This window comes from Strix uralensis, chromosome 10, assembly GCF_047716275.1.
Source record: "Strix uralensis isolate ZFMK-TIS-50842 chromosome 10, bStrUra1, whole genome shotgun sequence".
NCBI classification, from domain to species: Eukaryota; Metazoa; Chordata; class Aves; order Strigiformes; family Strigidae; genus Strix; species Strix uralensis.
In genome coordinates this window covers 15,058,736-15,075,090 of record NC_133981.1, presented here as the reverse complement: position 1 = coordinate 15,075,090, position 16,355 = coordinate 15,058,736, and the positions used below count along the sequence as shown (strand labels likewise).

The following is a 16,355-nucleotide window of genomic DNA, read 5'->3' as shown; positions in this document are numbered from 1 at the left end:
TGATGATGCTGTTTGATTATATCTTTTTTATATTTAACTATCCTGTAGGCATTATATCGTATGACAATATTTGTGAGACAGCCAGGCATCTAATTCAAGTTAAATAAAAGAATTTCATGTCCAAAGAATGGTCAAATAATACACTTTGTACAGGTTTAATATGTAATTCTTGGTTATCATTAAAAGCAGAAAATCAGAAAAGCAGCTGAAAAAGACCTCCATGGTTCAAGGGGAGATGGACTAAAGTCTAAGTCAGTTCAAGACAAGTCTTTGACATAGCAAGAATTCCTAATAATAAAACCCCCACAATTCATATGCAGGGTGATGCAGTGCTTTTTGCTAATCTCATCAGAGAGGTTTTCCTGATGTCCAGACTTCTTGTGTCAGTCTTTCATTCTTTTCCGAGGTCCCGTAAGTTCCTTCCCTTCCTCTTTGAGGAAACTACAGTTATTTAGCCTAGGAAGGACTAAGAAAAAGAATTTCCAATTTCAAGTGTTTAACAATCATAATTTTTCAGGAAAAACAGTTACATACTTATAATTCTTTCCAGTTTCTGTCTGGACATTAATTATAGTGTTAACCTAAAACCAAAGCACGGTCATCCTGCTAAAACATTACTAGAGTTAAAGGGTTTATTTTGTGCATCTTGCAAGCAATACTCCTGTTTCTACATCCAAGCATCCCAACCAGTATTTGCTATCAGGAAAAGCAAATGTAGTCTGTGGAGAGTTACAGGTACATTCTCTGCTCTTCCCCTTTTGGGTTTTTGTTTTGGTGGAAGGAACCTATTCCATATCCTTCTGGTAAGGAGTAACATTACTTCCAAGTGCAAAAAAGGATTAAAGAACACTGAGTCAGCATCTCCTTTAAGCCTAAGGGCAAATTGCGCCCGAGCAACCTGATTGCCCTCTCATCCAGAGCCAGTCATTTCATCACAGGGAAGATCAGTGGATGTCATTTACCTTGACTTAAGCAAGAATTCTGACACGGTTTCAGGTAACATTCTTCTGGCCGGAGATTGTGACCTGAGTGGAAAAACTGGCTGGATAGTTGGGCTTAAAGAGTAGTGATCAGTGTTTTGAAGTCTAATAGGTGGACAGTGGTAAAGAGGTTGATTTTGGGGTGGATACTGTTAAGCACCTTCATCAGTGATGCAGGCAGTGCAGTAGGATGCATAGTCATCAAGCTTGTGGGTGACACCAGCTAAGGAACAGACCGATTGACAAGTTGAGGTAAGGACAAAAGGACAAGGATGTTTTCACTCCCTTTCACTGTTAAGTGGTGAGGGGGAGAAACCTGTTGATCTTAAAATACATGATGTAGGTTGTACTGTTTTGGATTGGTTTAGCTTTTAGTTCCTCAGCCTTTTGATTACAGAATTGACTGTTATTGCACTGGTGAATTACAGGTCCAAGCACAGCCAGCAGCTGTCTTTGTGCAGGGTGGATAGTATCAGAAAGCCACAGCCTGGTGTTTTGATCTCACTGCAGAAGAAATGTGTATACCTGGCATGCTATTTAATACTAGTCATCTATACCCTTTTCCTTAGGGATGTACCATAGTGGGTCCAGGAATTGCCCACAGTTTCAACTTTGTTATACACTTAGCCATCTCCCTTGGTCCTTTCCTTCCTGAAAATGTACTTGTTTTAACCTGGAGAGAGGCACACAGCAGGAGTGAGGCTGAGCTTGGATATCTTTAAGATTCTCTGGCATGCAACAGATATCATTCCTGTAAACAGTATTGAAGGGTTTATAAACCTTTCAGTAATGAAACCTGAAACAACGCTGTTTAACTTTGAAATTCTGTTACATTTAAATACTGTTTTTCTAAGTTGACATGTTAGTGTCTTGGGTGTTTCATTTTTTTTACAGACCCGGTCTTTGCTGGGAGTATTTGAAGAAGATGCTGCTGCAATTTCCAATTACATCAATCAGTTATTTCAAGCCATGCACAGAATATATGATGCTCAGGTAATGTTAATGAAATTTTTGAATGCATTATAAAGCTTTTGAACCACATTTAATGTCTCTTGCTTTTTTAAAAATTCTTACAAGTAATATTTTTTTTAAACTTCTACATTCTTTAAATGTGGAAGTGAAACAAAATAAGAATTAAATTATTGTTTTTCTATGTGTTAGGGAGTGGTAAAGACTAAATTCTTGTGATTTCTTTTGCAACAGAATTTCTTATGACAAGTAAAAAGATTTTCTTGTCTTCTAGTAGTTCTATTGTATTTCCCAAGTGTTTCTAAAATGTTTCTTGTCATGACCTTAGTATGTACCAAGTGGGAGATAATTTTTTACCCACAATATATTCATGTTTTGCTTATCATCTATAAGTAACTGCACTTTTATGCCAAAGCCAGAATCTTGTTTTATGTGTTTTTTCTGAAAAATGAGTTTATGGCTGTATTTTTAATTTGTATGTACTTGAACTCTTTGACTTTTTTACTGATTTATTACTGTTGGTTTTCATATTTTTATTTTACTGTTGTTTTTACTGTTATGACTAGTGTGTTTATTGTAGGTTTGCTGCTATGTAGTTTTACTTTATTGCCTATTTAGCTTGTAATTTCTGTGCTTTCTCCTTCAACTGCATCATGAAAGATGAAGTTATTCCATACCATGAATCTGCTAATTAGGTCTTGTCTGTGTACATGTACAGAGCAGTTTGTAACCTGGTAGTACTGAGGTTCATTGTAATCTTGTCTTTCCTGCACAGATTCCTAATACTCAGTAACTAGGGCAGCTAATTTGAAATAATTAAATGTAAATATGCATTGCCTAATGTGAAAAATACAGAAATCAGTCCACATAGTACAGGCTGTGAACTTGGTATTTGTAAAAACTGATTACCTGTAACTCAGCAATGTTAGAGAAATTGAAGGGCAGGATGCTTAGGTTTTCTGAAAATCTGTAGTCAGATTTTAAGTTCCATGTCTGTAATAGTTTTCTCTTTAAATATGTGATTTTTTTAATATTAATTTAAATCAAAAAGTAACAAGCTTGGTTTTGTGGTTGTTTTGTTTTAAATCAGAATGAATTAAGTGCAGCAACTCATCTGACTTCAAAGCTTCTGAAGGAATATGAGAAACAGGTACTGTGTAAATCATTGTTGTCTTTATGTGGTCAGGACTGTGTATTTTTGTAGTCTTTTATCTCCCAGAGCACACTGTAGAACATGTTTAGGTTTGGTCCAGATAAAATAAATTGCTGTGGTTGGTGGCTTGAATTTTTGCCAAAAGAATTTACTGTCATCATGTTAGTTCTTCCAAGTAAAACAGAATGAAGTTTCTCTTACCATGATGAATATTAGTAAGTTCTGAAATATTTCACTTTTGGATCAGTGTCTGGGGGTTGCTCAGGGTCATGGTGGTGGTTTGTTTTTGTATATAAACCTGTTTACTGTTAAGTGCTTTAATTTTACTAGTCACAAAGAGGAGAGATTGCATATCAGTCTTCATTTAACAACCATAATTTACCCTCGTAGTGAGAATAATTCCATCTCTGAAAGCGTGGGTTGTGGACTCCTAACTTTCTCCTCTGGCAGCCTGTACTGTGAAGGGTTTCCTTTTTGTAGCTGTGCTTCTGGGACCCCTCTTCTGAGATGCACGTTAAAAACAAAAAGTTGCTTCTTTTAAGGAGGCTGGCAGTCCCTATCATCATTCTCCACCTAATGAGATAAACTGGAAAATGTACTATTTACAAATTATTTTGGTTTGGTGAGTCTTTCTAGAGGGCTGAGATGACACTATTTTTCTTTTGCTAAATGTTACTAACGAATAGGTGTAATGCAGATAGGATCAAAAATACAGTGGTGCTGATCCAAAAGAATAGTGAGTATTCATACCTACAGTAGTCCCATTAGGAAGAGATGGAGAAACAGGGAGATGTAGGGTGTCTTTATTTAAAAAAAAAAAAAAAAGTCTTATGTTCCTAATGACAGACTGGAAATGCTGCCTAAGATGTCTGTGCACTCTCTGAATTATAGCAGGAATTAAATTATTTCTGCTTTTTTTTTTTTTTTTTTCAGAAGTAGCTGCAATACTGCCATTTGAATTGTTTTAACATTGTTCATACAATACCAAATTGACTTTAATGGCACAGCTATTTAATGAATTGCACTGTTTCTGCCATTTCCTAGCAAAAATACAGTATTTGCAAAATCAAAATGAAAAGAACTAGTTTCAATTTAGAAGAACCAGTTAGGGGAAGATATTTGTTAGCAGTTATGGATATCAAAATATACACCAAATATCCTTATTTCAATTATAGTTTGTTACATTCATTGAGAAGAAGGAGGGGGGGACCTAACAAGCTGGAAGGAGCTGCTCAAGATTTTTAATAAAGAAGCTGTGTTTTTGAATATTTCCAAGTGTTTTAAATTATTTTTATGATTGGTCTCCTTTGGACTGCTTTTTTTCCCAGTCAGGAGATTATCTTAAAAATACACAAATGATGTTTTAACTGGATTATTTTTTTTTCAGTTGTGATCATTTTGGTCATATTTTGGGTAACCTCCATTGAGGCCTTTTAGAAGTAAACTGTTTTGGCTGGTTTGAAAATTTCATGTAATCACGTAATTTAAGAGCTAGGAATTTAAGATAATCACCAAATATTGCTTAATTTTTTATAATTTTAAAATAATTTGCAAAGCTGGATAAAAATCTTCATAGATGTCAAGTCTGCATCTTTCCTGATTTTTTTTTTTAATAATAAAATCTATTAATTACTTTGTAAAATTATTAATTGGATTAATGAATTAATATATTTTGAAAATAGAATTATTTTTTAAAAATGAGAATTGTTTATTACTTCCTCCCATGCCCCCAATATTCCTTCTCCACAGGACAATAAAGTGCTTCAGTGTATCTTAACTGTATAATGTTTGAATGTAATGGAATACCTAATATATTTATAGACATGATTAATACAGTTTTGTGAATGGCAGAAAACACTGCAAACATGCCTCCTTTTATTTTCTTTTAGCGTTTTCCACTAGGGGGAGATGATGAAGTTATGACTTCCACTCTACAGCAATTTGCAAAAGTGATAGATGAGGCAAGTACTTTTATTTGTTTCACTTACTTTGCTAATGTTGTCATGTATAGACTTTAACTTGCTTAATTATTCCAGCCTTTTTTAAGATAGGAGGTACAGAAATGGCTTTCTTTTGTCAATAAGTTAACACTGAATTGTATATTGCAGCATATATTAAAGTTACATGACCTGAAGATATAGAATCAACTCAGCAAAATGAGGATACATTGTTGAGAAAGAATGTAGTTTAACTTACTGTAGGTACAGCCATAAAATGTTACAGAATGGCCGTTAGAAACTCTTTTTCATGAGGGTATTTGCATTGCCTGATTTTTAGATACCTGATGGACAAATGAACCTCGTGCTGTGTCTGTATTAGAGACATACTGACTCTTACAAAAGACAATTTAGCATCAGGACTTTTTCTGTGATCCCTCTCCTTAAACAGAATTTTGGGAGGAAGAACACATTTGTTCTACCTCAGTAACCTGTGAAAGATGGGCTGTGATGTAGCTGGAGGGAGACTGGAGAAATAAACTGACTAGTCATCAGAATGTATGAGGCCATCTTCTGACATGATCCACTTGGAATAAAGTTGGAAAAGTAGGGACAAATACTAAACTCTAAAGGTTTCTATAAAAAGCTAGTGATGAGATCAGGAAGCTAGAAAAGAGTAGTTGCAAAAAAATGAATGTGCAAAATTATGTTTGAGTTGTATGTGTCATCTTTGAATGAAATTGATGTCAATCTATCTTGATTTGATTTAGTCTCAGCACTGTTTTCCTAAAATTTCCTTCTTTCTCTTGTCTTTTACAGCTCAGCTCTTGCCATGCAGTACTTTCAACTCAACTTGCAGATGCAATGATGTTTCCTATTACCCAGTTTAAAGAAAGGGATCTAAAAGGTAGAGTGCTCGAACAAATACCGTTTTTATCAACAGCAGCAATAAAAAACCACACCATTTAATCTCCATGGCTGCTGTTTCACTAAATAGAATACGCCACTTATTTTTCAGCTCTCAAAAGTAAGCATCTCCCAGTTTTTTAAAAAATGTAAGTTATTTCTATTCATGAGTATTACAGTTGAAGAACTTAACACTTACTGTTCCAAGAAAAATATTGTTTATATTATGGAAGCACTTCTATTCAAGATGAAAATTTTGCAGGTACTGTAAACATTAGGAAAGAATAATTTCAGATCGTTTTCATGTTCAGGAAACATTTGTATATATGATAATACCATGACAATATAGTGGCTGGACTAAACTCAAAAGGCAAAGTGCCAAAGTTGTAGTACTTGTTATATTATTAAGATTTAGTAAGGTGGCTCTTCCACACTGCTGGTAACATAGGTGACTTCTTACATGCAGGCATAAGATGCTTCCAACTTCTTTCTTTTGTAACAGCTGTATCTTACTCTGCCTGGTCTAGAATAATATATAACATGTCTGACTATGATAGGTTTTACTCAAGATGCTAAAGTGAATAGGCTGGTGTGGCACATGGTTTCAAATATAAATGATAACAGTTAAAACCAAAATAGCATAAATCCCTAATGTGAATATCCTAGAGTGGTTATACCTAACATATGAATGTCTTAAGTCTAAATTGAAATCAAAATTACAGCCCTTCCACAAGTCTTCTACTCTTTATGAATCTTGGAAAATACTTCTTTGGCAATAGTGTGTTACAAAATTATGGATTAAGTAGATGATGCTCTCTGAGAAAGGGCACATGAGTATCTCAAGGCTAGTATTACTCCTCAGAACCTGGAGAAATCTCCAGTTAATATTTCCTGAAGAAGCATCCCTGAAGCAATAATTGCAAATTGAATTTTCCTACTGGGAAGTTATTAACCACCAACTGATGTAGTATTTAATGATGCCATACTTTATGGACTTCACAGGCACTTTCTGTAAAGCTTTTCCATGTTTTTTCTTTCTCTTTGCTTTACCATAAAGTTGAACATAGCTCTCTGTTGATGTTGTAATATGACACAAAACCACGATGAAGATCAGAACAAGTGCTAAGTATTGCGCTGTTTTCTGCTCCCTGATACACTGGGACTAAAGAACCATCTAGAACATGACTGATTTTAGGTAGGAGGAATCACAATGTGTTTGGGGCTTTCCTTTGATCCCATGATACTTCCCCATCTCCTGTGTTTCCACTTCCCCAACTCAGACCAGAACTCTGACCAGAACTGTAGGTGACGAATCTGTATTGACGATGTCTTTCAAAGTATTTTGAAAAGAAGTTCCTCCTTAATTTAGAGTATCTTTTTTTGGTAAACCAAACAGCCACATAAATGATACTCGGGCCCTATGTAGGAGCAGACTTCCCTGGCCACATAGCACCTGTGCTTTTAACTCAGCATGGTACAAGGTATGACCTACAACTGTTCAGTAGTGAAATATTGCAATAGAAACCTTAATGTATAAATGTTATGTTAATAACAACTTATTTAAATTGTGATATGTTGTTTTGTAGAGATACTAACTCTAAAAGAAGTTTTCCAAATTGCAAGCAATGGTAAGTGTAAAATACTTAATGTTACAGATATTACAAGATGGCAGTATTATAGTAGATTATTTACTCAGAAAACTAGTGAAGTTATTTGCAAGGTTTAAAGTGACTGATTAACATGTAATTTTTTTCAGTGATACTTAAGCACCCAGCTTGCCTTGAGTCACTTGTAAATCCCTGCTTTGTGTACCGAAGTGTTAAGGCAAATTGACAGTATTAGTCTTTTTTTACAATACTCAAAATGTATATATAATTATTAAATAATTTAGGATTATGCTACCAAAATTACTAAAAATAGTAAGGTGCTACCTCACTTCTTAAAGTCAGGACTGGATTAATAAACAAATTTTACCTCCCTAAAACTCATTTGATAGTTCTCTTCCCTGTTGTCAGAAGTTACTTTTTTTAGCTAGCTCTACTACAGAGAACATATTATTTACGTAAAGATTAAGTAAGGATTCTGCTTATCTCAGTGTAAATTGCTTCATTGCTTTAGAAGCAAAAAAAGATTAGACACAGGTTTTAATGATGGAAAGTTGTTTCTACTTATAAAAATTTTTTTCTTTGAAGAATATTAGATGTTTAGGGAAATTTGTAACAATTTAGCCATATTTGCAGCTGGTTAGAATTCTTCTTCAGCCTAAATATTTGTGGTACTGAAGTAATTATAGACAGGCAAGAACAATTCTTAAAGGTTTTAATATAACAGAACTTTGCATTCAGCTGGCTGTGCAACACACAGTGATATAAAAGGTTTTCTGCTCTGTTTCATAAGCCATTAAGTTACCAAAATGATTGTACATTCTCTCTTGATTGCTTAGACCATGATGCTGCCATTACCAGATACAGTCGGTTGTCAAAAAGAAGGGAAAACGAAAAGGTTCGTAAAACCAAATACTTAATATTAAGATTTTTAGAGGAGATAAATAATTTTCATCTATGTATTTATGATGGAAGACAATGTATGTCAGATTCTACCTGAAGTTTGATAGTTTATGTTTTAGCACCCTAGACAGTTTGCTTCAGAACAGAAAAGCAGGCTTGCCCAATAAATGCCTCTTTTGTACTGAAAAATGCTCTATGATTAAGATTGTGATACTATATTCAATTTATTTTTGTAAAGAAATAACTGCACTTTCCAGGGAGAAAAGAACGTTGTAGTTGTTTTTCATGTATCTCTCACGTATAAGTTAGAGAAGTGGAATTGTAGGGTAAAATATGCAATTGCTGATGATAGAGTGTAGAGAACATTACTGTGTTGAGTTTTCCATGCTGACTATAAAGCTGTCCAGAAGGCATGTGATGAATACCAAGTCTCAAATGTTCCTTTTTCCCCCTCCCCCTGTCTGTTTCTCTGTAGATCAAGGCTGAAGTTACAGAAGATGTGTATACTTCAAGGAAAAAACAGCATCAGACTATGATGCATTATTTCTGTGCATTAAATACTCTTCAGTACAAAAAGAAAATCGCTATGCTAGAACCCTTGCTAGGATACATGCAAGCTCAGGTAATTTCAGATTCTGAAAGCTGTAGGTCTGAAAGAAGATGTAAAAGTACTTCATGTACTGAAATCCATTGCAAGACCTCTTTTGCAATCCAAGGAAGCAAATGGCGAAGAAGAAATATCCCATCCTCATCCCTGTAGCTGTCACAGCTGCTGCCATGAACAGTGTCATTAGCTAGCACTAGGCATTTCCCACTCAGTACATGAATCTCGTCATGACGTACCCTCACTCCCATTGGAGAATCTTTTAGGAAAGTCTGGGTGACAAATATAAAATTCTACCCCAAAACCCAGATGGCTAAATTTAATGCACTGCCTAAATTTTCATTGCTGGGAACTTTTTTTCCTCACTAATGGGAATAGCTGATGAAAACTTTCATGCATGGAAGTCCACATGGAAGTGTAACTTCTTAGAAAGTAATGTGAAGACAGTTAAACTCTCTCCTGTGGCAGCTATTCTGAGGTGAGATAATTATCAAAGTCACATCACTACTGTTTTCAGCCAAGGGTGTGGAAGAACTGAAATGCTAAAAATCATTCGGTCTTGGTTTTGTTTAATATAAATGAGTTTATGATTGGTTTATTTGAGGATGGGTGCAATAGAAAATACAGTTATGAAAAAGTTCTTTGTAGAGACTTAACTTGTATTTTCAGAAATATGTCATCGGTATGGTTTTTTTAAAACAAAGTCAGACTCAAGCATTTGGCACTGCCACAGTGTCCTGAGTAGAACTTAACTTCTACATACTGTCTGAAAGCTTCCCAAGTCCAAGAAAAACTCTTACTTCTTTTTGAAACTTTGCAGCTTCTATTTCAGAACTAAGCTCTGAATGTTTTCTGTAGCAAAGTAGATAGTGCAACTTGTTCAGGTGCAGGTTTTTGCTGAATCTAAGAATGGGAAGGGCAGGGCCATACCCTGTGATTCCCTATTCTGAGATTTCATATGGCTAAACTCAATTTAGATGTGGCAGGTTTTCTGGACCAATATGGAGCACACTCTATTTAAGATAAATATTGTCAGGTTTCCTTGGCAGGGTCCACAGTTAGAGGATGGTTCTGGACAAGTCCTCATAGGTTTCCCCTCCCCTATGCCCCCCAAATAACCCCACCCATAACACAACAGTTAGCAGACTGGTGATCTTGAAAAAGTATAGAGAGACTTTGACATCACTGAAAGATCAGATCTTTTTATTTTGCAGGGCACTATCTGCATATTTCTATATTTCCTCCAGGTGACTTTGCGCATTCTCTTGACACAGTGAAATCCCACTGCAATGTCAGCATCAGCCTTCACTTGCAGACAAAACCATGCCTTTACTGAGAGGCTTTGATGGGAGTGAGGGATGAAAGATTTCTCTGAGAAACTTTAACCTCCTATGGTTTCATCTGTTAATTGTTAATGTAGTTTTATTAATGACTAAATTCTCCCTTTTCCTCCTCTTTTTCTTTTTTTTGAAAGATAAGTTTTTTTAAAATGGGTTCAGAAAATCTTACTGAGCAATTGGAAGAATTTTTGACCAATATTGGCACAAGTGTACAGAAGTAAGTTGTTTTTGTTGCAATTTTGAACTATTAGACAATTATTTTTTATGTTTCTACTGATTAATAAGTTATCTTTGTTAATAACACATTATTTACCTTAGTGTTCGCAGGGAAATGGAGTGTGAAGTAGAAAACATGCAACAAACTATTGAGGACTTGGAAGTAGCTAGTGATCCACTGTATTTGCCTGATCCTGATCCTATGAAATTTCCTGTCCATAGAAATCTAACACGGAAAGCTGGCTATCTCAATGCAAGAAAGTAAGACTAACTTGGTACTTCAAAATTTCAGAGTATTTAATTTTGGGAAAGGAAAGCTAAAAAAAGTATGCAACTTTTTTTGAAGTTAGCTATGCTGATTTTACATACTTAGTTGAGTAAGTCACATAGGAGCTGTTCTGTTTCTTTCTTTGACTCCTTCACTTAATTAATATTAATTTAATTGTTACACTGACATAGTGTCATTCAGGTGCAAAGCATTATTCTGATTTTAGTCTAATTTTGCCTGAATTTTCACATCAAAAAGAAAAAGTTTGAGAGCACAGTTTCACTTGATTGTAATTGGAAAACGGCAAGATTGCAGCTATCAGGATTGTTCTGTAAGTATCTGTTAGAGATCTGAGATTCAAATTACTAATAAAATACGACAAGCTTGAGATATACAAGGCAAAACATTCTCTGTTAATCGAAATAACTTTGAATGGCCTTCTCAATTTCATGGGGTAGTCTTTTGTCCACTGGAGGGAGCTGTTACTCTATTAAAGTCTAGCAGCTCATTTTTATAGTTATTAAAAATAAGTTGTAATACTCAGAGTTTTTTCTGTAAATTATATAATAAGCTCCAAGGAATTTTTTAAAAAATGTAGATTACTTTTACAACAACAGTTAGAGTAACATACTTGCTGAATGAATTTCTGTAGTAGAACACAGTTGCAGCAATTAATATTGAAGAGAGTATCTGAACAAGAAGAGAGGCCAAACTGCAAGTGTTACTGATTTTTGGTTTCAGATTGTTCCTCTTCTGTAGTTCTGGGGAAAAAAAAAACAGAAACAACCCACACCACTAAAAAAACCAACATGCTCTAAGCAAAATTTTGGAAATGGTACAAAATGTTTGAAAGTTGAGGTATCTTACATGACTAAGCTAATTCTTAGCACGAAGTTTTTTAAAACTTAGTCTTAACAATGTAAGTGTGGAGTTCAGAGGTCTTATCAACTATATTGATAATGCATATCACTTGAAGATGCATATTGTGTAAAGCAATACCATAAAAGCTGATCATCAAAACTGATGCCTTTTTATTCTAAATTGTTTCACATAATTTAAGAAAGCAATTATTACTGTTTTATGTATTCTTTGCCCAGCAATAGGTTTAGCATGGAAAAAATAATGGGTGTAAAGAGACTAATTTAGCTGTAAAGCTAACCTAAAACAGTAAATGGGGAAAAAAGTTCTATTTAGTGCCAGATGGTTTGTTCCATGTGACTTTCAGCTCAGCTGAACTCTTAATCTACTAACTAAGAACCTCTTCATCTTTTAGTAAGACAGGGCTGGTATCTTCCAGTTGGGAGAGACAGTTTTACTTCACTCAAGGTGGAAATCTGATGAGCCAGGCAAGAGGTGATGTAGCTGGGGGACTTGTCATGGATATAGATAATTGTTCTGTAATGGCTGTGGACTGTGAAGACAGACGGTACTGTTTTCAGATAACATCTTTTGATGGCAAAAAGTAAGTATTCTTACATTACTGTTATCTGTAGGTAATACTGGACTCACTAATTAAGAAAAGAAAGATGGCCTACTTTTGGCCAGATTATAGCTTGATAGATTTTGGGGGTATTTAGAAGCAAAGTATGGGATGTCTTTTTAACTTTGTAATGTCTGGGTTTTTGTTTATAAGCTCTGTAACATAGCTGAATAGTATTTCAGAATAAAATTACCATAATCAGTTTACAGTTGTGTATTACTGCATTTTGTGAGTGCTTAAGTATTACATGGGCACAATTAGAATTTTGTTCTTTTTCTATTTTCAATTGAAATGAAAACGTAGAAAGAGTGGTCAGACAGTGGAATAGGCTGCCCAGGGAGGTGGTGGAGTCGTGGAGTCACCATCCCTGGATGTGTTTAAGGGTCGTTTGGATGAGATGTTGGGTGATATGGTGTAGGGGAGAACCTTGTAGAGTAGGGCTGATGGTTGGACTTGATGATCCCAAGGGTCTCTTCCAACCTGAATGATTCTGTGATTCTGATTCTGTGCCGCCCGCCCCGCCCCCGCCAATTAAATGTTGACTGCACTCAGCACGTATATGGAATCGTCAGCCTTTCTTAATTTGTTGTGCAGCGTACAAACATGAAAATGGAGTTTCCTGTCTGAATGTATTTGTGAGACATTTTAAATAGACAAAATTGCCTTGTCCGTTTTCATCTTTCAGGTCTTCAATCTTACAGGCAGAGAGTAAAAAAGATTATGAAGAGGTAAGCTTTTATAGGAGGTTTGCATGGAGTGCAATGATTTTCTGTTGCACAGAAGGAATACATTTGTTACAATAATTGGAATGCTCATTTTATGTTCTCTAGGTAGTAAGCAGTGAACTTTTAACTCATTCTATCCATAATGACAGGTTTCAAGAATTCTGCCAAAATATTACTGTGTTTAAATCCTAGAGAAAAAAATGCAGTTATGATCGCCACCAAGTCCTTTTCAGTATTACAGAAGAAAGGGAAAAAGAAGAGAAAAAAAAAAAAAAGCCCACATCAGAATAGCTAGCAGTAATGGAATCTTGACAAATGCTGCTTCTCCTTCTTCTCGTTCCTTCCTTCCTAACCTTCCTTCTTCCTACCTGCTTGTCAGGAATGGAAGCTAGAGGAAGTCTTAGGTTAGGACACAGATAATGATACAGGCAGCTGAGAAATGAGGAAACACTGGTTTTCTACCCCTGATGCATTATGGAAAACACATTTATACTTCATGAACAAGTTGAATCAAGAAATGTGAAATAATTTGCTTTTGGACTGCTTTCAAAGCTGCTTGTGATCCCTGTTTCCAAATAGCTGCTAAGTCTGGTGATGCAGATTTACTGGCCCGTGCAATGGGTGAATACCAGCTGAGAAATGTCAGTATTCAAACACTAGGTAGCAAACTTCTATGTTATAGCAAATACTGATGCGAAAAGGAAATGGAAAAAAACCTAGTAGTCCAGCAGGGATATCTTTTCCCTACTTTATTTAGCTTTCTCTAGAGGTGAAAATAAAAAATTTCTCTAGACTTTTTGCAAATAATAGCCTAGTGTTATAGGCTTGTACTGGTCTAACAGAGAAGGTTCTAGTTACTGGAATTTATGTTTTATTTGGACAGCCTTTTACAGCTTTCCAAAGGCTTGTAAAGATGGGCCAAACTTACAGATTCATTACATTCATAGTCTATGAATAGTCAGATTTGTCCAGAAACAAAGGAACAGATGTAGTAAGTGATATAAAGTATTTGTTAATTAAAAAGGTGTGTCTGTTTGCATTATTATTCAATATAGACTTCTCAGTAAGGGGTGGGATGGGAAAGAAAATGTTTTAAAAGCACTGTTGATTTAAAATGTGTTTGGACTAGCAGTTGGGTAAGGAAATATATAAAATATGGTACTTTCAGCTGCATTCCAATTCCTCTGCAATCTTCAATGTTACATTGATATAAAATGACCTTTTATGATATTTCTGAGGTTTTTAGCTGTGCTGTGTCAGGTTGGCCCTGGTTTGTTTGATCTGTTGAAGTTGGCTAATAGCCTAACTCTGAAACGTTTGCCCTCAGATGCCTCACTGGAGGAAGGGAGTTTATAGTCAGCTTTAGCAGCTCAGATGTGTGATTTTCTGGGCTGCAGGTGCTGTGCTGTCTTTTAGATAGCTAACAACAGATAGACAACCCTAACAACAAGCTGGGGTTCAGTGGAGCAGCACTGGCAGTATACATAACACAGTTAGTTTTCTCCTTTGGAGAAGAGTTGAAAAGCAAGGAGCAGGAGCAGATGATTTTCCATAGCACAGGGAGAAAACAGATTCTAGCTTACATATGCAAGAAATGGGCAAATTCCACAAAAGGCAGATGGATTCTTTGTAATGGTTTAAGGAAACAATGTCATCTGCAGTCACAGAATAATGGAATAGAGAGAATCCTGATTTATTTTTTTTTTTTAAATTTCTTAGAGTCATGATTTAAGCGTGCTTTAGTTTTGATCTTTAGTGTGACTAATAATTTTTTCAAGTAAAATGTGATATTGTAAGGTGCAGTACACAGATAGCGAATTTAATGACAAGCTGGGTGTGCAGAATACTGGTTTGGCTCCCTAAAGTGGGAAAAATGCTGAAACTAGCCAACTGGTATTAATCAAGTTTGTTAAAATACTGTGAAAAATAAATTTTTTTCTTTTCTCTCTCTTTCAGTGGATATGCACCATAAACAACATATCTAAACAGATATATCTAAGTGAAAACCCTGAGGTAACTTTACTAAAGTTTATAGTATCAGTGATATGTTAAGATGTAGATATGCACAAAATTAAAAGAGATCAACTGGATCTAATTGGATAGCATAGAATTAAGTTGAGTACTTCCTACATGTCTAATTATAAGCTTTCCATGGTATGAAAGCATATAGTCCGTTATCTCCTTCATCTAAATGCTTATACAGAAAGCACTAAAAATATGTGAGTTTTTTATATTTGGTATAATTTTTTGACATCTTCAGGATCCTGTATTTGTAGTTTCCATATGATATTTAGTTACAAACTAATACGACAAATATTTGGATGGATACATTTAATTTCTACCAGAGGGAACTGACAACCCTATGAATATGAATCTCATGAGTGTAGCAATTTTGTAGGAAAAACACGTTTTCACTTGATGAAAGAGTTATTTGCCTTTTGAAGAGTTGGAAATTGATTATTTGTTTCATGTAGAGAATTTTGGTAAGTACATTCATGTCATTTATATGGTCTACATTTATATTTATATAGTAAATCATATTGATACAAACTTATATAGTGATTTTTACTTACTAAATTAGGGGAATAGGCCCAACAAAATCTGTTTTATAGCAGAGCATTTATCTATATATAAAGTGTGTTGAAAGTGAAATTGTACTCCCTGATGTCCCTGCTGAGGTCTGGAACAGGTTATTGAGGTTATTGGAGAGGGAACTTTCCAGTGATCATATAGCAGAGATGAGACCTGTAGGTAGAGCAATCAGCAGGCAGCGTGTTCAATAATACAGGAATTCATCATTCAACCACGTCACACCAGGCTCTGGCCAAATGATCTGGAAGATCAAGGTGAAACGGAAAAGTGCGTCATGCCAGTTTTTGGTGTAGGAACTAAACGTAACTTTGTAGATAATACAAGTACCTGGCTGACTGTCTAAGTTAACTATACGGATGAGAAAGAAAGTAGTGCAGAGCTCAGTTACCTGAAGCCCATGTTCTGATGAATATGCAGCTGAGGTTCAGTTTAGTCCTGGTGTAAACAGGTGCAGCTGCCTTACATCAGTGAATTTACACCTCGGTGTTAGTGCCTTCTGCTCACTTTCCAATGACTTTACATTCTCATTTTCAGAGTCATACGCTCACACAAAATGTTGCTTCTTGATTGTTTTGTCTCCTGCACCTTCCCTCTCCAAAAATCCTCTTTCCTCAAGGACTTTTACTATTGGCTTTACCCCATGAAGTAAAGCTGTCAACATTAAATACTTATACTTCA

General features: G+C 35.3%; 1 protein-coding gene across 4 annotated transcripts in view; it reads left to right on the top strand.

The window, feature by feature from the left end:
• Positions 1–16,355, top strand: part of APPL1 (adaptor protein, phosphotyrosine interacting with PH domain and leucine zipper 1) — a 32,412-nt gene that overhangs the window by 3,047 nt on the left and 13,010 nt on the right. For 3 of the 4 annotated variants that reach the window (XR_012630264.1, XM_074879319.1, XM_074879317.1), the window contains exons 2-13: positions 1,875–1,973; positions 3,040–3,099; positions 4,992–5,063; positions 5,859–5,946; positions 7,532–7,573; positions 8,389–8,447; positions 8,928–9,074; positions 10,531–10,613; positions 10,715–10,873; positions 12,154–12,342; positions 13,046–13,088; positions 15,042–15,098. Coding sequence is in view for 3 of the 4 variants with exons in the window: in XM_074879319.1 (XP_074735420.1) it covers positions 1,875–1,973; positions 3,040–3,099; positions 4,992–5,063; positions 5,859–5,946; positions 7,532–7,573; positions 8,389–8,447; positions 8,928–9,074; positions 10,531–10,613; positions 10,715–10,873; positions 12,154–12,342; positions 13,046–13,088; positions 15,042–15,098 (1,098 nt within the window). In the remaining variant the exon portion in view is untranslated. The remainder of the gene's footprint in view (positions 1–1,874; positions 1,974–3,039; positions 3,100–4,991; positions 5,064–5,858; positions 5,947–7,531; positions 7,574–8,388; positions 8,448–8,927; positions 9,075–10,530; positions 10,614–10,714; positions 10,874–12,153; positions 12,343–13,045; positions 13,089–15,041; positions 15,099–16,355) is intronic. The other variant, XM_074879318.1, reaches the window with a different exon arrangement.